General features: G+C 59.5%; 2 protein-coding genes across 2 annotated transcripts; both read right to left on the reverse strand.

The window, feature by feature from the left end:
- Positions 1-13,926: 13,926 nt before the first annotated feature.
- On the reverse strand, positions 13,927-14,832 carry LOC138065550 (olfactory receptor 14C36-like; the record flags this gene model as incomplete). Its single annotated transcript, XM_068929581.1, has 1 exon — positions 13,927-14,832. A coding segment is annotated over exon 1 (906 nt), but the record flags the coding sequence as incomplete, so codon positions are not given.
- Positions 14,833-23,133: 8,301 nt separating this feature from the next.
- Positions 23,134-24,153, reverse strand: LOC138065549 (olfactory receptor 6B1-like). Its single transcript, XM_068929580.1, is given in 1 exon segment — positions 23,134-24,153. A coding segment is annotated over 1 exon segment (1,020 nt).
- Between the last annotated feature and the right edge of the window lie 837 nt (positions 24,154-24,990).

A 24,990-nucleotide genomic window follows, 5' to 3' on the forward strand; every position in this document is an offset into this window, starting at 1 on the left:
GAGATCCCGGGCTGACAGGAGGAGCTGGTGCTGGTGCAGCTGCAGCTCCTTCCTCTGCAGCAACCTCAGGAGCTCCCGCAGCCTCGTGCCCCGACGCAGGAGCTGCCCATCGACCCAAACTAGAGCTTTGGCAGTGTTTGCTAATGCAGGCTTTCTGGCTCGCAGCCGTGATTCGTGCAGTGGCTGGAAAGCACCCAGAGGCACCTGGAGGGCCCTGGGGCACTGGGGAAGGGAGATGGAGGGGTCCTGAGGGAAGCGGAGGGCAAACCAGTGGGGCCCCGGGCCACCCAGAGGGGACGCGCCCTGCCCCTCCCCAGGGCAGTGGGGCAGTGATGCCGCCCTTTGTGACCTCCCTTTGTGACACCCCACAGTGCTGCGGCCTCACTCCCGCAGTGTCCGGGAGGACAGAGACGGGAAAGGGCAGGAGCGTGCTGGGCTGGCCGAGGAGCCCCCTGAGCGCTGCCACGTCTTTCCCTGCGCCTCCCCCGGGCAGCCCCGTGGTGCCGAGGCGTTTGCCCGAGGCCGTCGAGGAGAGCTGGGGCCAGCCCGCGCTGCGGGCACCCCTGGCCCTCTCTCACGCCTCTCCTCGGCTCTGCAGCATGGCGGAGCATCGATCCCCCAGCCACAACCCCATCCCCTGGGCGGAGGAGGATGCTGCCTTCAGGGCGCTCATTGCGGCCTGGGAGCAGGCGGGAGCCACCAGCAACCTCCTCCTGCGCCTCGATGACACCGACCCCGGCAAGCCCATGCTGGTGCTTGAGGAGGACGGGCGCCCCAGCACTCCCTTCCTGGCCTGGGAGGACCAGGGCGGCGCCTTCAGCGAGAGCAGCTCCCAGGCCGAGACTCAAGAGCTGGGCGTGCCGCAGACCTTCCGGCCAGGTGAGGCAGCGGCACCGCGGGGCTGGCACCTCCGCTGCCCCCCTGCCAGGGGGCGGTTGGCTGCGGCGGGGCATCCGTGCCCCGGGCTGGGGCTCGCTGCGCCCGCGCGAGCAGGCCTGGCGCCGAAGAGAGGGCACCGCTCGCTCCTCGGCCTCCTGCCAGCGCCCACTGCTCTCCCCGCTCCCTTCCTCCCGCAGACTCCGATTCTTCTGCCTGTTTCCTGGAGCTGGAGGGAGAGGAGCAGGAAGCTCTGGAGTATCTCCAGGCCTTTCCCACGGGCCCCGAACAGGTGACGAGGCCCCTTGTCCGCCCGGCGCTGCCTGCAGCTCCCAGCCGGCTGCCTCCGTGCTCGCTGCCTGCTCCCAGGCTCAGGGAGGGCTCTGGGCTGGGCTCAGCTGCTGCTCGGGGCCTCCTGCGCTACTGCTGCTTCCCCCTGGGCGCCAGGGGGCAGCCGGCGGGGCCTCTGCCCTCTCACCTGCCCTCTTGGTCTCTCTTGTCCCCGGCGGTCAGGACGAGGCACAGAAGCTGAGGTTTCTGGCCTCCATCCACACCCTCTGCCAAGCCAAGGCAATGGGCAGGTACCTGGCTGGGTTCTGCGAGCTGGCGGAGAAGATGGAGGTGAGGCGGCAGCCGGAGGGGCTGTGGGAGGGGGCAGAGCCGCCCGGGCGAGCCCAGCACTCGGGCACCCGGACGCGGGGAAGGGTGGGCAGGCCCCCGCCAGCACAGCCCTCCTTGCTGGGGGGCTGCCGGGCCTGGGCGCTGCTTGCGGGGTGGGGGCGCCTGCCGGGTGCTGCCCACCGCTGGCGGGGGGCTGGCAACTGCCGTGCCCCACGCCGCCTCTGCTCCCCAGCTGCTGCTGCAACAAGAGCCCCCCGACCGCCTGGACTCCAGGGTGCGGCAGGAAGCCCTGCTGGCCGTTGCCGCCATCAGGTACCTGCCCCGGGGGGGCAGGCGGGAGAGCAGAGGGGTGTCCGCGGGCTTCTCCCCTGAAGGCAGAGGCAGGAGATGGAGCGGCCGTCGTGCCCCACCTGCCAGCGCTGTCCTTGGCCCCTGGGTCTGCGTCGTGGGAGAGGCAGGAGGGGCCTCCCCGTGGGGCTTCCCCACCTCTGATGGCTGCCACCCCAGGCACTGCCACCCCCCGGGGCTGCCTCCACCTTCCCGGGGCGTCGGGGCACCGCTCCCTGCCCCAGCGCCCCACAGGCACCTCTCTCTCCTTTCAGCAAAGAGGTGCCCTTCCTGAAGGACACCCAGGACAGCAGGCTGCTCCGCACTTGCATCACCAGCATCTTCTCTCTTCCTGCCCAAGAGCAGATGCCCAGCCTGGATGCTTCACTCTACCCTCCGGTAGGTGCCGGCCTCGGGCAGCAGGAGTTTGAGCCAGCCTCCTGGCCACGTTAGGGGTGCCCACCCTCTGCCCCCTTGCAGGCCCTGGACGCTCTGGATGAGCTGCTGAAGGTGCTGGTGTTCGAGTCGCAGGCCTCCGGTCTCCAGCAGCTGCAGAACATCTTGGAGGTCTGCTGTTTGCAAAGAGCGAGTGTGGAGGTGGGGAGGTGGTGGTGGTGGCAGGGCTTGGTCCTCACCCCAAAGGGAAGGGGCCCTCTCGAGTCGAGGGGCCACCCCTGCCTGAGACCAGGTGCAGAGAGCATGCTGTGGGGAGGGCCCAGCTCTCCGTGGGGAGCCAGGGAGGGGCCCCACCATGCTCTTGGCTGAGCCGGGTGTCTCTCCTGGTGGCAGTCAGAGCCCTTTCCCCCGCCAGCATACCAGCACGGCCCTGCCCCTCTGCCCCTCAGCCCCTCTGCCCCTCGCCCCAAAAAGCCATCCCTTGCACCAAAGCGGGGCCAGGAGTTGGGCACAAGCAGGGGACGCAGGGCCACATCTGGAGGAGCGCACGGAAGGCAGCAGAGGCAGAAACCCTGCCGGGTGCTTAGCGGAGCTGTTGCTCCTGGAGTGGCCGTCAGGACCCAGCGCCGACCAGCGGCTTTGGTCTCCTCAGGTGCTGCTGCCCTTGACAGCGTCCCAGAGGGTGGCTGAGCGCCAGAGGGCCGTGGGGAGGATTGTGCGGCTGAGTCAGCTCCTGGGCAGCTCTTCTCTGCTGGAGGTAAGTGGGTGGCTGCAGGCCGTGGGCAACTCTCCTCTCAGGCGGGAGGAGAGGGCACGTGGCTTGATGTGCTCTTGCAGACAAGGCGGCCAGCGGGAGCAGTGGGCAACAGAACTGGCAGAGGGCAGGGGCGGGCAGGCTAGGACACACGGCTCCGCACCCCATTGCTCACTGTTGGGAGCAGGGCTGGGCAGATGCCTCCAGGGCTTTGGCTCGTGTGGCCCTTGGCCTGGGCCCGCTCTTGCGTGGCGCCCAGGGCTTTGGTCCCAGCTGCCGCAGCTTAGCCTTGCTCCCGGTCCTTCCTGCCTCCCCCCAGGACTCGCCCAGCTGTGGAGGAAGCAGTGCCGGCCCTTTCCTCTTCCAAAAGACACCTTTGGACTTCCTGGGACAGCTGATGGGCCACCTCACGCTGTGCTGCGCCGAGAAGGACCAGGAGATCAGCCATGGGGCAGCAGAGGCTCTCCACCATTTCTACAGGGTCATTCTGCTGCGCGAGAGTAAGAGAAGCTGGGCTGGGCTGGCCCTCTCGGCAAGCCACACAGCTCTGCTGAATGCCTTCAGTCCGCCATCTCCAACTCGCCATCGTTCCTCCTGACTGCTCGGGGTTTCTCCTCCTGCACAGGTAGAAAGATGGCAGAGGAGGATCTGACGCCTCCAGACATGAAGTGGCAGAGGGAAGGCCCAAACGCCTTCTGGCCCAGCAACGCCACTGCCGAGAGCACGGTGAGAAGCTCCTCCCTCGCTGCCCTTCTTGGCCACAGGGCTGGCAGCACGCCTGCAGGAACAAACGCATCCCTCATCAGTGGGGGGCAGCCGGCACGGCAGCCTCCCAGGCCTCGGGCGGAGGCATGTCCCGCTCTCCCTGAGCCTGGCGGAGCCAAAGGCTTTGTCCCAGGGGCAGAGCAGCAGCTCCAGCTGTCCTGGCCACCCGCCAGCTCTGCGGCCCCGGAGGGCCAGCCCACCGTGACCCTGACCCCAGCCATCCACCTGCACCCCGGCAGCTCCACTGCCCACTGCCCACTGCCCACTGCCCTCAGCCCATCCCAGCACAGCCCCTGCGCCCGGCTTGCCCGGGGGCACTGTGCCAGCCCTGCTCCAACTCTCTCTCCACTCCTGGAGCCACTCTCTCTGCTCCTCGGGGTGCACGCACGGTGCCACCCTGTGTCTTTCCCTCCACAGATATTTGGGAGCTTTCTCTTCCCCTCCGAGAGGACCCACTTCCTCCTGACCACCATCAAGGGCCTGACAGAACCAAGGGTCTCCCATACCGAGGTGGTTGCCCGCATGATGGAGGCGGTCTTGAGAGACCCCGACTCGGAGCTGGACAGGGTAAGCAGCTTGTAGCCGCACTGCCCTGGGCTTGCACCCTCGGGGCTCTGAGCCCCCTGAGCGGAGGCCAGGGCTCTCAGGCACCCGGCAGCCTTTGAGGCCAGCAAAGAGCGACGGGAAGGAAGCAGTTCTCAGTGGCCCCTGAGGCAACTGCTACGCTCCTGTGGCGGTCCCACTCTTACCCGTGTTGTCCCCTCCAGGTGCCGGAGGTGGTGAGCAGCATCTATGAGAACCTCATGGGCATCAGGGAGGCGTCGCTCCAGGCCATCTTGAACAACGCCCTGCTCCAGATGGCCCGCTTGGAGCCTGATCAGGTGGTTGAGAGCCTGCTGAACACCTCCCTGCTGTGTGACAGGTACGGGGTCTGCCAGCCTTGAGGACAGCTCCGGGGCTATCGCAGGCCAAGGAGCTGTGGCCAAGGCAGCCCCCCCGACAGCATGCTCTGCGTCTGCAGCGTCGCCGGGGCCATGTGGAGGACGCTGGTCTCCGAGCACTCCCCTGCAGAGGAGGTGCTGAAGGAGCTGCTCTCTTGGCTCTGGGACCAGCCACTGCTCAGGCGGGACAGCAACATGCCAAAGGACAGCTACATCCTTCCGCTGACTGTGAGTGTCCAGCACAGGCCTCACTCAGTCCTGCCCATGGGGCCCAGCCTGGGGCCAGGAGCCCAGGACCACCTGCGGGGTCCACGAGGCCTGCCAGGGGGACCTGCCCTGTGGCTCAAGAAGACTCGTTTGCCACCGTTGCAAACAGGAGCCTTGGCTTGCCTTGGCTTAGGTGATCTCTTTCCAGCCAGACCCATCTCTGGTGTTTTTGGCAGGCAATCAGGGCCCTCAACGAGATCCTCCTGCTGCCCGCCAGCAAAGAGCCAGTGCAGCTCATTTTCCCCCAGCTCTACCTAGCAGTGCTCTTCCAGACCTTCTTCAGCCTGGAGTACACCCTGCAGGACCTCCAAGACTACAGCCAGATGTGTGGCCAGGAGAACAAGTGTCCTCCAGGCAGCCCCGTCAGGTGCTCCGTCCCTCTTCCCCAGTCTCTCCCATGCGCGCAGAGCCCGGGCTTGGCCTCCGTGTGCGACCCGCCTTTGCTCTACACACAGGAGCGCGGTGCAGGCCATGAAAGCTCTGCTCTGCCATGCTGACTATGCCCATCTGGCTGACTCCATCGAGAGGCAGGGTGGCTGGGACATGCTTATGAGCAAGGAGACCTACCACACAGGAGTCACGTTGCTGACTAGGTGAGAGCCTTCTTCATCCTCGTCTGCCCCAGCATTTCTGCCCTGGAGACAGAGTGCCCGAAGGCCACAGCTTTGGTGTAGGAAGGGCGCTTTTCCGCTCTCTCACCAAAATAAGCCTGAGTGGGTGAGACGCCAGGTTTCTCCTCACAAGGTGTGGTGGCGAAAGGCCACCGCCGCTCCTTGAGCCAGCGCCACCGGCTGCTGGGGCTGAGTACACCCACGACCTTGCCCTGCAGGACCTGGCCTGCAGGATGATGGCTCGGGGTGGCGGCGCACACCCAAAGAGGTTTGCCTGCCCAGCTCCGTGCCCACAGTGCCTTCTCCCCTCCCCGACCAGGGAGCTGTGGATGAACGCGGCCGATGAGTGCGCCTGGATGTTTGACCACGTGGTCAGGGTACTCAGCTGCGGAGACAAACACCGTGAGATCGCCGCCATGGCTGTCTTCATTGAGGTGGGCCTGGTGGCGAGCGGTGCCTCTGGGCAGTGCCTGCAAACACTGGGCTCTCTGGCACGTGGGCAGAGGGGCGGGTGGCTGGTCGGTGGAGCTGGGCTCCTCTCCCGCAGCAGCTGCACTCCCCTCAGTCACCCCAGCCTGGCCTCCTTCCCGCCAAGAGGCCATTTCTGCCGGGCTGATGCTCACAACCACTCGCAGCTCATGCACCCTTGGTGCCAGCTCTCTACCTTCCAGCGCTTCACAAAGGCCCAAGACAGACAGGCTGCAGATGGTTCAGAGGACGCGGGGAGTCCTGCTGCCTCTGCCGGTCGCTCACTCTGCAGCCGGCTGTCTTTCAGCTGCTGAACTGCACCGACTTTGAGCAGGAGATTGATGAGGATGTGCTGGGCTTCCTGCAATTGCATCTGCAGAACCAGAGCTTGGCCATGCGCGACATGGCCATCACAGGCCTCGTCACGCTGTCTGAGAGACGCCACACAGTGAGCAGGGGGCAGCCGGGCAAAGTCAGGCCAGTGGCCTGGGGCTGGAGGTGGCGGGTAAGGCAGCGGAGGGAAAGGCAGCGGAGGAATCGAGAGCTCGGGAAGCTGCTGCCAGCTCCCCCACCGTCCTGTCGCTGCTACAGCCAGAGCATTTGTGCCAATGCAGTCACTCCTTGCTTCACCCAAAGGGCCTTCTCTGTTTCATGTAGGCAAGAAGTCTGCAAGGCCTGCTGCCCGCACTCCTGGAGCACCTGCCGGGTGCTGACAGCACCTTCCGTGCCAAGGCCCTCACCATCCTCAGCCACGTGCTCCATCTCCTGGACAGCAAGAAGGCCAACCCCATCGCCCTGCAGCTTGCTGAGGAGCTCCGGCCACTCTTTGATGACGTAAGGCTGGTGGGAAAGGCGGGGGCTCTGCTGCCGTGGCTGTGGGGCAGAGGTGCATGGCCCAGGCAGGGGGTTCACACCAGGGCAGCGCATTTTGGGGACCGTCAGCAGGTGGGATGTGCCCAGGAGCTGCTGCCGACGGCCGGCCCCCATCTCCTCCTTGGCACATCTACCCAGGGAGCTCCTCTGCGAGTCAGCCAGGAGGTGACTGGTGGGAGTGTGGCCAGGGCCAGAGCAGCCCTTCCAGGCACAGACACCTCCACGGCTTGGCTCTCCCTGGCTGCCACGTGTTAGAGAAAGCCACTGTGTTGCGCGTCTTGGGGCTGGGGCCATTCTGTGCTGGTGGCAGATCTGGCCCACAGCTCCTCCGTGCAGAGGCTGCGTCAGCAGCAGTCATCTCCACAGCAGCCCCACTGACCCCCTTGCTCACCACAGCCTTGCAGCAGCCCTTGCTGAGGTCCTCCCATCTTCCTTCCCTCCAGGAGTCTACCCGTGTGCGAGAGCTCGCCATCCAGCTCTTTGGGCACGTGCTGGCAACTGTGGTGGGCCCCCAGAAACGGCAGATCCGGAAGCACGTGCACAGCAGCCTGCTCCCACTGCTTCTCCACACGCACGAGGAGATCTCAAGCGTGGCGCAGGTGTGTGGCCACAGTGGTTGCTCGTGTGGGGCCAGGAGTGCTTTTCCTGTTGGCCTGGTTTGCCCAGCAAGGCCCCAGCACTAGCGTCCCTCGGGGCTTCCCAGCTGTCCTTGCAGGCATCCTGGGCCAGGCTCTTGGCGAGCTCTCTTCTGCTGCCCCGAGATGGTGGTTGCCCCCATCTCTGCCCAGGGCATCAAAGCCCAACTCGCTCCCCACATGCAGCTTCCCATCACAGCCTGGGAAAGGCTCTGAGCCTTGCCCAGGTGCGGGGCATGCAGGATCTCCTGCCTGCGCTGCAGTGGCATCTCCCACTCTCTGCTGCTCTGCAGGCCGCTCGGGAAGCTCTCCTCGCTGCTGCTAAGCTCCTGAAGTGGAAGCAGCTCAGGCACCTGCTCGAGACAGCTCAGACGTGGCAGATTGGCGAGTGCCTGGTAAGGACAGCCCCAAGCCCCCAAGGTCTGGCCCGCAGAAGGCCTGCCCCCTTGTCCACACCCACACCCATTGCTGCGGGCTCTGGAGCTGCACATGCGCTCCCCTTCCTCCAGCACCCTGCCCCGGTGGGCTCTTCTCCAGGGCCCTGTCCCCACACTGCCCCCAGCATGCGGAAAGAGCCCTTGGCCCAGCCAGGCCTGGTGAGCACTAGGGCACCTCAGCCGGCCTGGGGAGAGCTCTGCCCTCTGCTTCCTCCAGACCTCGGTGCCATACGGCTCCTGACTGGGAGCCATGAACGTCCTGGCATGGGAAGGGAGGGGAGGCGGCCCTGGCAGGAGGGCCTGGCCTGGCTGCGTGGGGAAGGTCTGCCCCAAGCCCTCGCCCTCGCCCTCTGCCCAGCTGGAGAGGAACAGGAGCAGAGCGGAGGAGTACCTGCGGCAGAGCCTGCCCTACTTGGAGAGCCCACAGGAGGCCTTGCAGGAGGCGGCCGTCAGGTTCCTCGGTGAGTCCCAGCCCCTGTGGGGCCCCTCTCTGTCCCAGGGCAGCTTGGCCCCAGTCCCGGCTGCTGCGCTGGCAGCAAGAACCTGCCCTGGGGCTGCCGGAGCCCTGCCTGCCTCAGGCAGGGCCTGCGTGCCCAGGGGCTGCGTGCTGACAGCGGGCTTTGCCATGGGCTGTGTACACCTAGGGCTCGTCGGACGGCACATGAGCGACCCGAGCGAGGAGAAGCTGCAGGACATCTGCCAGGGTGAGTGGGGGCAGCGTGGTGCTAGCTGCGGCACGGAGGAGGGCAGAGCCTGGGGAGCGAGCACTGATCCCCTGCTGGGCACCGGGAGGGGGCGAGTATTGCCGGGGCGCTTGGGGCATTTCTCAACTGCATCTTTCGCCAGCTGATCTCTTAGGCCTCCCTGCTGCCTGCGGGCGATGGGAAGGGCTGGTTGGGCTTGGCCCTGTCCGGAGGCCATGCCTGGGGTCTCCGCACACCCGGGGCTTTCATCTCTTCTCTCTTCCTTTGTATTGCAGCCCTTCAAAGCATGCCGAGTGACACCAGCCTCAGCATCCAGTCTCTGGCAAGCCAGACCATCCTGCTCCTGAGAGCTCCAGCGGAAAAGGCACCATCAGGGTTCACCCTTGGAGCACTGTGCTACCGGCTCCGGAGAGCGTGGAGAAGGTGGCGCCCTGCTCCGTGAGACAGCTCTCTTTGAGCAGAGCCAGAGCAGCAGTTCCCCTCCCAGGCTGCTCAGCCCATGGCGACCCCAGAGAGTGCTGCAGAGCCTGCGTCATGCCCAGCAGCTTCCCCTGCGTGAGCGAGCGAGTGTGCGGCAGGTCGTCATTGCCCCTCTGCTGCAGGCACTGCCTCCTGACATGTGCCGAATAAAGGGCTTGTGTGAATTCTCCTTAGTCTGGTTGAGCCTGACGGAGCCACAGCAGCATAAACGCGGTGTCCTCCCTTGCTGCGACAGCTTTTGCCTTTCGCTTAGACTCCAGAGTTGGAGCAGGCCTTCAGCTCTTCTACTTCCCTGACCGAGGACAAAGTGGTTGCCCTCCTCAGCTCTGGCAGCAGGAAGAATGCTGATTTTTGGGACGCCCCCTCTGGCTTGGGGTGCAGCTTCCAGCTCCTGGCCCTGGTTGCCCTCCTCCCAACGTGCGCTTGCCTCTGCCTCAGGCCAGCAAGGAACTGCCGCGCGAACATGCAGCTTTCATGGCGCTGCTCCTGGCCCGAGGAACTCTTCTCCATCCTCTCCTGGCAAAGCTGAGAAGCTGCGTCCATCTTGTGCTGGGGAGCATGAGGCTTTGCTTGCAGTCACTCCCTCGGCCCTGCCCAGAGAGGGCTGCTTGCTTGAAGAACACAACCATGAAGTCACCTGGAAATGCTGCCGAGCCTGGAGCCCTCCTGTAGGCAGCAGAGACTCACATCAGACCCTCTGCCAAGGAAAGGGGACTGGGAGGGACCCTGGGGGCAGGACTGGAGGCAGGACACTCTGAAGGCCCCTCGTTCCTGCTCCTCAGGGCAGGGGGCAATTGGCCTGGCCAATTCGGCAGCAGCTACAGCCAAGGGAGCAGCACAGCACTCAGCGCGTAGCTTTTTAGGCGGCCAGATGCCAGCTCACTGCCACCTGCCAAGCGCAAAGGTCCCATTCAACAGCGAAGGACTTGCTTGAACCCTGAACTCAAGCCAGACTCACCCATCCCTGCCGCACCAGCTGGGGACCCGTCAGCTCTCCATACCCTCCCGGTGTGTGCTCGGAGCACGCCTACAGAGGGTGGGACCAGAGACGAGAGACGGGCGCCCACCCTGGCAGGGGAGAGCCCTGCTCCTGCTCCCTCCCTTGTGCCGCTTGCCGCTTCACGTCCCTTTTCCGCAGAAATGTTTCACAACTGCAGCCGGCTACGTACAACAACAGAGGCACCTCAAAGACAGGTTGTCCTTACAGCCAGGCAAAACTGGGCAACTGTTCGGGGAATCGCACAGGTGACTGCTCTGGCAGACAGCTGAAGGGGTTTGAAGGAGAGGACACTGGCTGGGAGGACGCGGAGGCTCTGGCTCTGCCCTCCCTCTGGTGCTGGGCCAACCGCAGGTCCTCTGCTCGCCTTTCCAGGGCGCTGTCGCAAAGATGGAGGCAAGCGAGCCCTATCCGCCGCGCCAAAACCCACTGGAGAAACCCAGCGGGCGTATTTCTTCTTCCCTTCCTGAGGCAACTCTTGGCCAGAGCCAGCTGGAGGGTCTCCGGGTCGTGCTTCCCCGGGCCTCCGACTGCCCGATTGCTGCTCGAGAAGCAGACCCAGCGAAACCCGCTCCCGGTTGTGCCCCCGCTGGGAGCTGGGCGGTTCCCTTGGCCGGGTCTCGGGCAGGTGCCAGGTCACCAGGTCCAACACGCAACAGCAGGGAACGGATCAGGAGAGACACGCCAGAAAAGACGCTAGTGCCATCAGCTCTTCTTCTGGCTGGGGAAGAAGGGCAGGACATGTTGCAGGGTCACAGAAACCGGGCGCTGCAAAAGAGCAGCCTCAGAGGTGCCTGGTGGCGTTAACGTGAGCAGCGTGCGCCATCGTTCCGCTCCAGAGTGACCGCGACCTCTGGAAACGTTGGGGGCTTTTTCAGCAGTGGCGGCGCAGAGGAGGCAGCAGAGGCTGCCGGGCGCAGGGGGCGGCCATGGACCCGGCGGCCCCCAGCCCCATGACGGCCGGGGCAGCGGGGCCGGGGGCCGCGGAGGGCCTGGCTCCCCACCTCTCCCAGCCCCACACGCTGCCCCCCCCACCTGCCCCCCTCACCCCCCCACCTCAGGGCCGGGATCCCTCCCCCAGGGTTGCTGCAGCCCCACCCGGCGTTGCCTGGCAACGGCACCAGCTGCAGGTCACGTGGCCTCCTCCTGCCCCCCGCCCCCGGTGCTGCCTAGCAACAGCGGCCCTTGGGCCCCCAGGGCTGCCCTGGCCTCTGCTGGGCCTCCCCTCCCGCCCTCCCTGAGCTGCTGCCTCCCTCCTCCTGCCTTCCCTTTCCATCCTTCCTTCCCTCCCCTTCTTTCTTCCTTCCCCCTCCTTCCTTCCCTCTGCCTCTCCTTCCTTCCCTCCCCCTTCTGCCTTCCCTCCCGCCTTCCTTCCCTCCCGCCTTCCTTCCCTTTCCGTCCTTCCTTCCCTCCCCTTCTTTCCTTCCTTCCCCCTCCTCCCTTCCCTCCCTCCTTCCTTCCCTCTCTCCTTTTCTCTCTCTCTCTTCCCTCCCTCCCTCTCCCCCTCCTTCTCTCCCTCCTTCCCTCCTTCCTTCCCTCTCAGCTGCAGAGGGGCTGCTGGGAGCCCTGTGCCTGCTGCTCTCCACCCTGCTCCTCCCACCACGGTGCCCCTTGGCCTCCCTGGAGCCACCACACAGCACAGCCCTGTCTCGCTGGGGGCTGCGGACATTTGTCACATTCCAGCAGTCTCGTGGCTCCTGTCTGCGTCCCACCCCTGCTCTGCCTCCGCCCTGCTGCCCGGCATGCGGCCCCATGGCACCGTTGTGCAGGCACCGCACAGCATAGGCTGCCTTCAGGAGTGAGGAGACGTCCCCCCAGCATGGCCCCCCAACAGCCCTCGGTGCCGTGGCCTCCACGGCCCTCCTGCTTTGCAACCTCCCCCCCATCCCCAGCCCCTGCCCAGCCCACCTTGAGGAAAGCAAACAGCCATGCTCCAGGGTCTGCTGGGGTCTGGGTCTGGAGAGAGGCCAGGCAGGACTGGCCATCCCACCATACAGGGGCTGAGCCCAGCAGGGAGATGGAGCTGGTCACATGCAAAGGTCACTCCTCACCACGACTGTGGGGAAAGGCAATGCTGAAAGGGGTCTGTGAGGAGTTTCCTGGGGCAGTTTCTCCTCTCTGTTCACACAACAACAAATTGGGCTGGATCTTTGCACTGAGGGACCCTGCTTGAGAGTCTCCATGGGCATGAGGATGGTCTACAGGCCCAGTAGACGCTCCCAGGACCTCCTCTGCATACTCCCTGCTAGCCCTGTAGAGGACCCAGCAGGGGGCTCATTCTCCTAGGGCTCACAGCTGGATGCCCAGTCCTCCAGCTGGGTGCAGAGCCCTGTCTGGAGGTGACTTTTGGGGTAAAGGCTAGCACGCGGCCTGGGGGAGATTGTCTCAAGACTGTGTGCTGGAGATAGGGCCTGAGGGACAGCAGCAAACTGATCTGGCTGCTGGGTCCTGCTTCCTTCAAGACAAGTGCTGGCACAGGGTCCCAGCCTTCCTTTTGGTGCCACCTGTCAAAAGTGATGATGACACTATGACCAGGGAAGGTGGGGAGAGTTATTCCTTCTTCAGCCACTTCCCAGGCCATACGGGAAGCCAGAACACCAAGGACTTCTGGCTCTGCAACGTGAACACACTTTAGTGTAGCCACAGTGTGACCATTGTCTTGGATAAAATGTCAGCATTTTTCTCTCCAAGACCATTTCAAGCCCAGCTCCACTTCCTTCTGATGTCTCCTCATCCCTCCTCTGACCTCAATAACTGTTCCTGCACCCCTTCCCCTGCTCTCCCGCAGGGTCTCGAGCTGGCAGTGCTGCTCTGGAGAGCGAGCAGACGGTGGGGCCACAGGGCCACGGGGGTGACTCTGCACTGGCCATGCTGGTGCAGGTGGGAAGCAGACCCAACCGAATGGGGATCCATGGCCTCTAATCCCTCCAGAGATCCAACACATGGTATTTCATTAACGATGACATGAATCACTCTCCCGTGCCCCGTGCCCCGTGCCCCGTGCCCCGTGCCAGCTGGGTCCCCACTGCCTCTCCTGGGACTGCAGAGTCCTCCTGTGCCTGTGGATACCTGCGTTTCGTGCTTTCCCTTTAAGGGACTCCACCTTGGGGGACTTCTCATTTTGTGAGGCTCCTCTCGCTGCCCACCCCAGGCACACGCTGTCCCAGGAGAGCCCCTGTGCTCTCCTGGCACCTCCAGCTTCCCCTCCAGAAGGAGGGACATCTGACACTGTGCCTGAACATGTGCGACAGCCCCGGCTATGTACAACAGTGACAATCCCTCATCTCCCCTGTCACTGGACACTGAGGGGGGACTCCTCAATCCTAAATGCCTTGGTGTCTAAGAGATCATAACAGGATGATGAGCTTTTTGTTCCTGACCCCATGGACAAGGCTGCCCAGCAGGCCCTTGTGGGCTGCTCTCCTTGGGCCTATATTTGACACCAGCTCTGGAAGAAGCACCCAGCCTTCAGACATGGCACTGGCTAGAACTGCCTTTATTACCAAGATACTGTGAGGGAGCCAGCTCTGACCTGGCGTTAGACAGTTTTGCGTGGCCACCAGGTGAGACATGGCATTAAAACCGGGGTGAACTGCAAGCATTTATGTAGCAAAATGATAACAAATAAATTTCATCATCATCATCATAACAGTAACAATAGTAATAATAAAAATAAAATAAAAAAACAAAACTGAGTCCTGGTTTGGGACAGTTTGGGATTCAGTTGTTGAGAGCAAAGGCAATTTTAGCACTGCTGAAAAATGCCCATGCAATCACTTTCCTCAGGGCATCTCGGAGCTCCTTGTTCCTCAGGCTGTAGATGAGGGGGTTCAGTGCTGGATGCACCACTGCGTACAAAACAGCCACCACCAGATCCAGGGATGGGGAGGAGAGGGAGGAGGGCTTCAGGTAGGCAAATATTGCACTGCTGATAAACAAGGAGTCCACGGCCAGGTGAGGGAGGCACATGGAGAAGGCTTTGTGCCGGCCCTGCTCGGAGGGGATCCTCAGCACAACTGTGAAGATCTGTACGTAGGACAGCACAATGAACATGAAACATGCAAAAAATAAACCAACACTAACCACAACAACCCCAACTTCCCGGAGGCAGGATTGTGAGCAGGAGAGCTTGAGGATCTGGGGGATCTCACAGAAGAACTGCCCCACAGCATTGCTTTGGCAGAGAGGTATGGAAAATGTGTTGGCAGTGTGCAGGAGAGCATTGAGAAAGCCGCTGCCCCAGGCAGCTGCTGCCATTTGGACACAAGCTCTGCTGCCACCCAGGAGGGTCCCGTAGTGCAGGGGTCTGCAGATGGCAACGTAGCGGTCATAGGCCATGACAGTGAGAAGAGAAATCTCTCCTCCAAACAAGAAGGAAACCAGGAAGACCTGGGCAGCGCATCCCGAGTAGGAGATGGTCGTGGTGTCCGTGAGGGAATTGGCCATGGATGTGGGGACAGTGGTGGAGATGGAGGCCAGGTTGAGGAGGGAGAGATTAAAGAGGAAGAAGTCCATGGGGGTGTGGAGGCGGTGGTGGCAGGCTATGGCGGTGATGATGAGGCCGTTGGCCAGGAGGGCAGCCAGGTAGATGCCCAGGAAGAGCAAGAAGTGCAAGAGCTGCAGCTGCCGGGTTTCTGCGAATGCCAGGAGGAATTCAGTGACGGAGCTGCTGTTGGACATGTTGCTCCCTCCAGGCATGTGGGACTGTCCAAAGAAGAAAAGACATGGAGAAGTTAGGAGATGCTTTTCAAGAAACCCTGAAATGTTCCAGTTCTCATCCAACCCCCCGTACTGCCTCTCTCTTCACGGAGAGCATGTGTGTGCAGCTGCCTTGCTTGAGCTCCCCTGTGCACTGGCGGAGTGTGCTGTGAGGAGCAGAGGCCTCTGCCCATGGGCTCCAGGGCAGTCTGTCCATCCTGCTGTAGGGCAGTGGGGACATGGGAGTGGGGGTGACTAGCTCTGACAGTCACAAGGTCTGTCAGGTGAAAGCCACTGGGCAGGTGGAAGGAATATTTCAGCATCTTCACCACCTGTTCTGAAGAATGAGGGTTGAGGAACAGAGCTTTAGGGATTTCTTCCTAATGTTTATTTTCTGTGAGATGCCCCTGTGCCCCCTGGGCAGTCTTCCTCAAAAGGCAGGAAGTCTCAGCGTTTCTGCTGTGACTCCTGAGAAAGACCAATTCCCTGTCCCCGGGTGCAGAGGGAGGACAGCTTGTCTGTCTATTAGTCTTGTTCTCAGCTGTCCTGTGTTTGCAGCTCTTTGAGCTGCAGGATGGTCACTCTCATCTGTTGCCCAAAAAAGAATCTAGCCCCTGCTGAGAGCAGACGAGCCCAGGTCCCAAGTGTGGGTCTCCAACCTTCTCTCCCTTCCTCAGGGCACCAGAGCGACGTCTCCACACTCCCCTTTCTAGCCAAGCACACACACGGCTCTTTTCAGCTGCCCACATACAGCTTCCCAACACCATCTCCATACGCCCAGCATCTCTGAAGATTCTTCACAGCTCCCTCACACATCACAGAGATGGTGGTATGAGGCAGCGGTGCCCTTCTGGAGGGCAGCCCCAAGCCTGCCAGGACACCACAGGGAAATGGTCCAAGGACTGTTAGGACTGCAGATGGGCTCTCCTTACAGGACAGTCAGCTCCACTCCCCTCCCCACCCACTGCATTTCCTGGACCTGCACGGGTCAGAAGGGGGCTGCAGACACCTCACTCCCAAGCAGAGACCTCTGTGGCACAACTCGCAGGGCAGGGGTCTGAGCTGCAGCTGAAAACCCACCAACCCCAGGGAACCCGAGAGAAGAACAAGGGCAGCACGGAGAGGAGGGGAAACAAGGAGCAACACTACACTCCTGCTGCCACGGGAGGCAAGGAGAGAGGGACAGATGGGCAGTCGGGAAAGCCTTCACCTTCCCCAGCTGGGTGGTGACATTGCAGGGCAGTCACTCAGCCCCTTTGTCGGGCAGCACAAAACGGGGCCCGTGGCAGGAGAGATGCCCCTCTCCTCTGCTGCAGGTCTGGCTGCAGAGCGGGTGGCTCATGCCCTGGACTCCACGGCTGTGAGGGCAGAGGCTCTGCTGGGTGGGAGAGAAGACATGCGGGGCTGGCTCAGAGAAAGCTGTCTGCCTTGCAGGGACTGATCAACACTTGCCCAAACCCATCCTCCTGTGATGTTTCTGTTAGCAGTTCTCTCTCATTCCCAGCCCGTCTCTGCTGCCTGGCGCTCTCTCTGCTGGGAGCTCTTGCTCTCTCCCAATGTCTTTTCCCTGCTGGTTTTCACAGACCCCATCCCACCCTCTGCACACTCAGTTCTGCCCTACAGAAACCTGCCAGGACAGGGCACTGGGCAGGGGTATCTCTGTGCTCACAGGTCCCAAGGAGCAGGTCATAAAAACCCTTATGAAGCAATAAAGGTGCTGCTGGGGCTGCCTGCAGGCTGAGGTGGGGTTGAAGGGGTTTGCTGAAGTTTCTCACAGACCTAGCGATCTCCAAGAGTGAAGGTTTGGGAATCCAAGTTACCCTGCAGTTACCCTGCAGCCAGAGACTTAGCATGCAAAGGGCTGTGCAGATTTCCCCCGCAAGGAGCTCTCCTCGCTCCTCCCACTCCACACTGCCTCTCACTTCTCTCCCTCTCGCCTCATCTCCTGTCAGCAGCAGCAGCAGGCAGTGCCCGGAGCCCCGCTGCTCTTGGCAGAGGAGCTGCTGCTGCCCAGAGCTGTCTCTCGGCCATGCTGCCTGGTTGCCAGCAGCTCCCTCGGTCCCCGGAGCCTGGCCCCGCTCAGGAGCAGAGGTCCAGCTTAAGGCATGAATTGCTCTGTCGCTTGTGCACCCTCTTCCTGGGAAATGTTCACTGCAGTCTACTGAAATCCTATCACCTATGGTCCCTTTCTGAACACTGAAGTTTGTAAACACTGATTCCTGCATTGCATTTTGTCTCATCAGAGGGTGGTTATTTGCAAGAGGTGGACCTGTCCCACTCTGGAAGACCTGATTCCCATCTCTTAAATAGGCAGAACACCTAGTCAAGGACAAGGAGGGAGGTCATTTTCGCATGGTTCAGGTATTGATTCCGATGAGTCAATCTGGGCATGGCATGACGGTTTTAGAAATCCCTGGGATGGGGTTGGATTCAGCTCTCTCCCATGAACTCCAGAAACACACAGGAGGTGGGATTCCCCTTGCCCAAGCTGAAGTGTGCACAACATGGCTGCCTGCAGGTAAGCCCCTTGTCTACGCTGCCATTGTAACCACTAGAGATGGAGGGTGGGAGTCAGTTGCTCACACACAAACACCTGGTGACATTTGAAGAGACAGAGGTGGTGCAAGGCATGTGCCAGTGTCTGCTGGCTCTGATGGAGCAACTATGAGACCTACATCCTTCTAGAACCCCAGGTGGGGGCCAGCTGAGGAATTTCCCAGGCCATATGAAAGGACACTAGATGCCTACTACGACTAGAGCTCCACTCATTCTTAAGCTGAGACACAAGCAGATCCCTAGACTGCAAACAGCTGATGTAGTGCAGTGCAGGTGCTTGATTTAATGACAAAAGTAGGCCTGCAGTCCAGGTCAGGTTCCTGGGGCAACCCAGACAGCCATATGTCTCCTGCGGAAGCAGCATGGGACCTATAGGAAAGCCATGTCCTTTTGGAGGGGTTGCTGGGCAAGTGCCTCAGCGCACCTCAGCTTTCCTACCTGGACAGCACCCACAAAGCACAACAAAGCTCCATACTGACAGTCTGTAAAATTGGCAGGCATCTCTGGACCCTGGCTTGGCTAAACAGGGAGCTCAGGCCTGAGCTCCAGGGCCACAAGGCAACACAAGGACAGGGGAAGAAAGGAGAGGCTGCAAAGGAGGAATTTGGAAATACTGTCCAGTGAAGAAGGGATGGTGTTAGGGAAGCCCAAGCTGCCCTAGCATCGACCCCTGCAGGGGATGTCACGAGCCTGAAGGAGAGCTGCTGCTGCTTCAGTAACAGTGAAAGAGTAAAGAAGGAAAATGTGGGCTCACTGCTGCATGGGGCAGGGAATCTAGGAACAGCAGATGGAGATAGGTGTGAGGAACTGAACGTCGTCTTGGCTTCAGTCTTCACCAGCAGAGTCTCCTGGGCTGTTGTGCGTAGTAGAGTCAGGACTCCAGGCGAGAATACCAACCCACAGTGCCCGAGGGCTGAGTGCAGGAAAAAGGATTATGTTGTGCCTATCTTCAAAAGAGGCCACAAGGACAAGCCGGGGAGCTGCAGGCCGTTCAGCCTCACTTGAGTGAGGAGTGTGTCCTGGAGCTATCCATCTTGGATCACATTTCTGGGTACACGAAGGTGCCTGGAAATAGTCAGCACGGATTTACTGAACATAAATAATTCCAGACCAACGTGATTGCCTTCTGTGATAAAAGACCTGTACTTGTGGGAGAAGAAAGAGTAGGAGATGTCATTCACCATGATTTTAGCCAGACTTCTGGCACTGTCTCCCCCAACATTCTTGTATCCAAGGGAGGCCTTACAGCAGGCTGGCTAGACATTCAGATGGGTGAAAAACCAAGTGGTTGGATGATGGAGCTCAGAGGGTTTTTGTGAGTGGGTCAGGCTTTACCTGGAAGCCAGTGACAAGTGGAGGGTGCAGGGGTCTACACTGCAACCCAACCTGTCTGACAGGCTCATCAGTGGCCTGGAGGACACACCTCTTATCCCAGTTGCAGATGACAGCTAATGGGGCAGAACAGTCATGTGCCTGAGGGCTGCCTTTCAGAGGGAGCTTGGCAGGTGGGAAGAATGGGCTGTCAGGAACTCTGTGAAATGCAACAAGGACAAATGCCCTATCTTCACCTGCGATAGACCAACATCCTGCAGTGACACAGGCTGGGGAGTTCTGGCTGGGCAGCAGCTCTGCAGAAAAGGACGTGGCAGTCTTTGTGGGCAGCGAGCTTGATGTGAGGCAAGAGTGTTCCCTGGCAGCAACGGAGGCCACAGCATTGTGGGCTGCATGAACAGGAGCACAGCCAGGAGAAAGACGGAAGTGATGATGCCCCTCTACTCAGCACTTATCCGAACCCACCTAGATACATCATCCATTCAGGCCCCCCTGGAGAAGAACGCTGTTGATGACATGGAGTGAGTTCAGTGTCAGAACCTCAAGGTGTTTGGGGGCTGGAGCACTTGCCCTGGGAGGAGAGGCTGAGAGTTCAGGCCTTGTTCAGCCTGGAGAAGGGAAGACTTTTGGAGGAAACTCATCACAGCTTCCCAACTCAAGCTTCCCACCAGTAAAGAACCAGGGCTCTTTACAGAGATTCCTGGCAGGACAATGAGAGGCAACAGTACGAAGCTGACACAAGTGCAGCTAAAATTGGATTTAAGGGAGAAAAATCAATCTTGGGCCTGGAAGGTTTTCAGGTCAAGGTTTAATTATGAGGGACTGCTTGTCCAGAACAGGCCCTCTTCACAGTCTACAACACCTGCACATTACAACACGATGCCCAATGAGTGTGACACATGCAGAGAGACGTGGCATGGGGGTGATTGCACTGGCTGAGGGTGCTGGAGTTGTTGAGCCTGGAGAAGAGGAGGCTTTGGGCAGACCTAAGAACAGCCTGCCCATACCCACCAGGAGGTCGTCAAGAAGATGGAGGCAGGCCCTTCATTGTTGTACACGACAGGAGGAGGAGGAGGCCCAATGGGCATTAGCTGAAACAAGAGGTTCAGGCTGGGGATAAGCAAAAATGTTTTACCCCTGCAGACAGTGGAACACTGGGGCAGGTTGCCCAGAGAGGTTGTGCCATCTCCATCCTCAGAGGTTTTCAAGTCCTAAATGAACGAAGCCCTGAGCAACCTGGTAGGATCTGATAGTTGACCCTGCTGTGGGAAGGAGATTGGGCTAAAGACCTCCAGAGGCCCCTTCCACCATGAATCCTTTTGCATTTTCTTCCACCCTGTGTCTTCTCATGTTGACCACAGGGAGAAAACTGCAGCTTCCCTGTGACCATGGCAGTGTGTCAGACAGAAGTAGGAGCAGATCAACTGCATGTTTCTTGTCCTGCTCTGGTTAGTGTCATTCAGATTCAGGAGTGCTTTGCAGGTACCCGCAGTGAGCACTGATTTTTTTTTTCTTTTCCTTCACCTTTTATTGCATTATGCCCTCTTTTCCACCTGACAAGGTGTTCTCTTTTACCATCCTGATGCCCGCCCATGCAGTCAGCACACACCTATTTCCTAATCTCCACTGGCCCTGCTTATACTTCCTTTGTACATTCATTGGGCCTCTCTGAGATGGTGTCCGTGGTGATTTCTACCTTTGTCAGCAGCTCCGTTAAACTAGCACCTCCTTTTATTATCCACAGTGTCCCGCAATGCCTCATGCTGTTATCCTGTCAGAGGCACAGCAAGACAGGACGAGCCATCTGTACACGCACATTAAGAGCTGACACAAAGGAGCCTGAGTCCAGAGCGGCCTTGAGAAACTTGGGGTTTTGTCCAACATAAACCTCATGAAGTTGTGCAAGGAAACGCGGCTAGTCCTGCATGGGGGAGGAAATGTTGACCTGTTGGAAAGTAGCTCTGCCGAGAAGGACCTGGGAGTGCTGGTGGACAACAAGTTAAACATGAGGCAGCAGTGTGCCCTTGTGGCCAAGAAGGCCCATGGTATGCTGGGGTGCATTAGGCAGAGTGTTGCCAGCAGGTGGAGGGAGGTGATCCTGCCCCTCTCCTCAGCCCTGGGGAGGCCTCACCTGGAGTACTGTGTCCAGTTCTGGGCTCCCCAGTACAAGAGAGACATGGCACTCCTGGAGAGAGTCCAGCGGAGGGCTACCAAGAGGATTAGAGGGCTGGAGCACCTCTCCTATGAAGAAAGACTGCAAGAGCTGGGCCTGTTCAGCCTGGGGAAGAGAAGATTGAGAGGCGATCTCATCAACGTGTACAAGTATCTGAAGGGGGAGTGTCAAGAGGATGAGGCCAGCCTCTTCTCCGTGGTGCCCAGCGACAGGACAAGAGGCAATGGGCACAAACTGAACCACAGGCAGCTCCATCTGAACCTGAGGAAAAACTTCTTCCCTGTGAGAGTGACAGAGCATTGGAACAGGTTGCCCAGAGAGGTAGTGGAGTCTCCTTCGCTGGAGATATTCAAAAGCCGTCTGGATGTGATCCTGGGCAATGTGCTCTAGGTGACCCTGCTTGAGCAGGGAGGTTGGACGAGATGATCTCCAGAGGTCCCTTCCAACCTAAACGATTCTGTGATTCTGTGATTCTGTAAAACGCTGTGCATCAGGACAGGCTGAGAGCTGACCGTCAGAGGAGTGACCCTGAGGAGAAGGGCCTGGACATGACAAGGGATGCCATAGGAGCCAGCAGTGCATGCTTGCACTAATGAGGCCAGCTGCATATGGGGCTGCTTCAGGAAGACCATGGCCACCCAGGCAAGGGCAGTCCCCATCCCCCTTGACTCAGCACTGGTGTGGCCACGTCTGGAAGAGTGTGTCCCCGTGTGGGCTGCCCAGTGCTGGAGGAATGGGGAGGACCTGGAGAAGGTCCAGGGGAGGTCTCCCAAGATGGGGGTAGGGTCCTGAAGCACAAAGCCTGTATGGAGGGGCTGAGGGATGTGGCCTTCTTTAGCCTGGTGAAGGGGAGGCTAAGGGCATTCCAGTAGGAGCCTGTGAGTGCTTGAAGGGTGGTTTCAGAGGTGATGGAGAGTTTCTTGGTAATAGGAAATAGCAAGAGAAGGAGAAAGAGACAAAACAATTATGAGATACATTATGAGAAGTTCAGGCTGAACTTTTGGAAACTGGGATGTCACTTGTGCTGTGGTTCAACAGGACACCCAGAGGGAGTCGGTGGGGAGCCCCTGGCTTTGTGTCTGGATGAAAAGCAAGAGAGGGCAGAGAGCCATCAGTAAAGGTGGTCAGATGGCTGGGGGAGAGCACCCTGGCCTGTATGCCCAGGAGTACAGCCAGTAGCTCAAGGGAAGTGAACATCCACGTTTGCTCACCACTCGTTGGACCTCCATTTAGATGCTGTGCCCAGAGTTGGGCCCCCCACTACAGGAACAACATTGACAAACTTGAGCAAGCTCAGGGGAGGTCCCCCAAGGGGCTCAGGGGCTGGAGCCCTTGCCGTGGGAGGGGAGGCTGAGGGAGCTGGCCTTGTTCAGCCTGGGGAAGAGAGGGTTTCAGGGGGACCTGAGGGTAACCTCTGGCTCCTCTGAGCAGTGCACGGTGTGAGGATGAGAGTCAACAGGCATAAGCTGAAACGAAAGAAGTTCTGACTGGAGATGGGGAGAAACTTTCTAAAATGAGGGCTGAGAGACAGAGGCAACCGAGACAAGTTGTGCAGTCTCCATCCATGGAGCTTCTCAAGACCCAGCTGGATAAACCCCTGAGTAACCTGATCTGACCTCATAGGTCACCAGCTTTGACCTGGAGGTTGGGCTTGAGACCCACTGAGGTCCCTTCCCACCTGAAGTTTCCTATGATCCTACAATCCTAAGTCTCAGCTCATTTCTCCCACTCTGTTTCCCTCTTCCAAAGAGTGATTCAAAATGCTGCAGCAGATGGACAGAGGACAGCATAGATATTGCTATTGAGACAGTTTCTGGCAGCTCAGCACTGAGTCAGTTAATCTTGTCAAAAGGAAGGAGAAAAGACCACTTGTCCTTGCAGAGATGGGAAAGGAAGCTCAGGGGCTGGGAAATAATAGGGGCAGTAAACTGGGATATTAGCCAAGATGTGAAATCGCTGGACATGACAAGGGTTGCCCCATTGGAGCTTATTAAAGGGTCATAGCTCTAGGTGTGGAATTTGTTTCATGTACCCTTAGCCATCTAGAAACACACACATACACACATCTTTTTCATCAGACTTTTATTAGATGACCTGGAGAAATATTTGTGTTTTTCTAATGACCTCTTCCCTCCCTTTCCGTATCAACCTCACAAAACGCATACTCCCTGAGGGGTTCCTGGTGGTGAGCACACACCTTCCCCCACTGTCTCCTTGGCAGTTCACATATGCACCAGAGGTGATTTTACCACCCTGGCACAGCAGTACTTGGAGCTCATGGAGCTGGCCAAAGCTCTGCTGAGCCCTTTCCTCAGGGCCTCCCTGACCTCCCTGTTGCACAGGCTGTAGATGAGGGGATTGACCAGGGGTGTGAGGATGGTATAGAAAAAGGAGAACACTTTGTTGAGCTGCCTCAGCTGGGGGGTTCTGGGCATCAGGTAGACAATGATGGTGGCATAGAAAACAGTGACAACAGTGAGGTGAGAGGAACAGGTGGAGAAGGCCTTCTGCTTGCCCTTGCTAGATGGGATCTTCAGGATGGCAGCTATGATGCACACGTAGGAGGCCAGTGTGACTAAGAAAGGGAAAACTGTATTCAGGATAGATATTATGGAAGCTAGTAGTGTGATCACCCTGGTGTCACTGCAGAGAAGCTTCAGCACAGGGGTAAAATCACAGAAGAAATGGTCAATAACATTGGGGCCACAAAACCTTAAGTGGGATAAGAAAGAAGTGACTACTGTAGAGATAAGCACTCCCAGTAGCCAAGAGGCTGCTGCCAGCTGTAGAGAGACCTTCTAGCTCATGAGGCTTGCATAGAGCAGGGGCTGGCATATGGCCAAGTACCGATCGTAGGACATCATGGCCAGCAGGTAACACTCACTAACTGCAAAGGAAACTAAGAAATAGAGCTGAGCCATACGGCCATGAGCAGAAATGGTCCTGTTGCCGGTCAGGAAGCTGGCCAGCAGCCGGGGCAGGATGGTGGAGCCGTAGCAGGTCTCCAAGGAGGACAGGTTGCCCAGGAAGAAGTACATGGGGGTGTGCAGGTGCCGGTCTGCCACCACCAGCACAACAATGAGGATGTTCACGACCATTGTTACCAAGCAGATCATAAGCAGGAGGAGGAAGAGCAGTGTCTGGAGTGAGGGGACATTCCTCATTCCCAGCAGGAGAAACTCCATTGGAAATGTGCGATTGTCCCATTCCCCTTCCTCCACAGAGCACCACAGGTCCCTCATTCCTCTTTTCCTAACGAGGCAACCTACAAGAAAAAACATCTGTTTCTTTCCTTCTTTCTTGTGCAGAAGAATCAGGAAGGAAGTTGCTGTCAGAGAAAACACGGAGCCTGGCACTTCCCTGACCGCATTGGTGTTCCCTTTAGGGCCCTCATGACTACTGAAAGGAGGGAACTAGGTTTTTCCACAGAGTTAAGCCATGCATCTGTGAGCTGCCCCTCGGAGGTGCTCCTTTCCTGCTTGGAGTAGAGGCAGAGGACAGAAAGCATTCACTCCGACTGTGACAGTGTCTTTCTGGCACCCAAAGTTATTCTGAATAGCAGCCACCATTCCTAGCAGGCCAGGAGACCCCTTTCTGCGAGCACATCATGCCAGGTGCCCTTTTCCTCAGGGCAGGAGCATGGGCCCTGCACCAAACGGCTGACCTCAGCTCTCCGAAGCAGTTGTATTTGGAAGGGACAGGGCGTGTGCTTCCTTCGACAGTGCGTGGCTCAGGAGTGGACATCCCCGGCACTGTGCAGCAGGACTTCCTTAGAGAGCTCTCAGAGAGCCTTTGCGTGGGCTTGAGAGAGAAAAGGGAGCTGGACCTGAGAGAAGATGGACACTTGAGCTATCAGCCAATATGAGGAGAAGAGATTTGGTGCAGGGCAAGAGGGAAGAGGACAGGGGAGATCATTCGCTTGGTGTAGATCCCCCTCCAGGATGGTTTGGGAGGGGCTTGGGGCTGCCTGGTGGCACAGCCCAGCAGCTGAACCTCAGCACTGCCAGCTGTGCTCACGGAGCTCTGGGCTGGCTCAGGGGCAGCAAAGGCACAAACTAACTCTGCACCAACAGACAAGC

Source organism: Struthio camelus, unplaced genomic scaffold, assembly GCF_040807025.1.
Source record: "Struthio camelus isolate bStrCam1 unplaced genomic scaffold, bStrCam1.hap1 HAP1_SCAFFOLD_55, whole genome shotgun sequence".
Classification (NCBI taxonomy): Eukaryota; Metazoa; Chordata; class Aves; order Struthioniformes; family Struthionidae; genus Struthio; species Struthio camelus.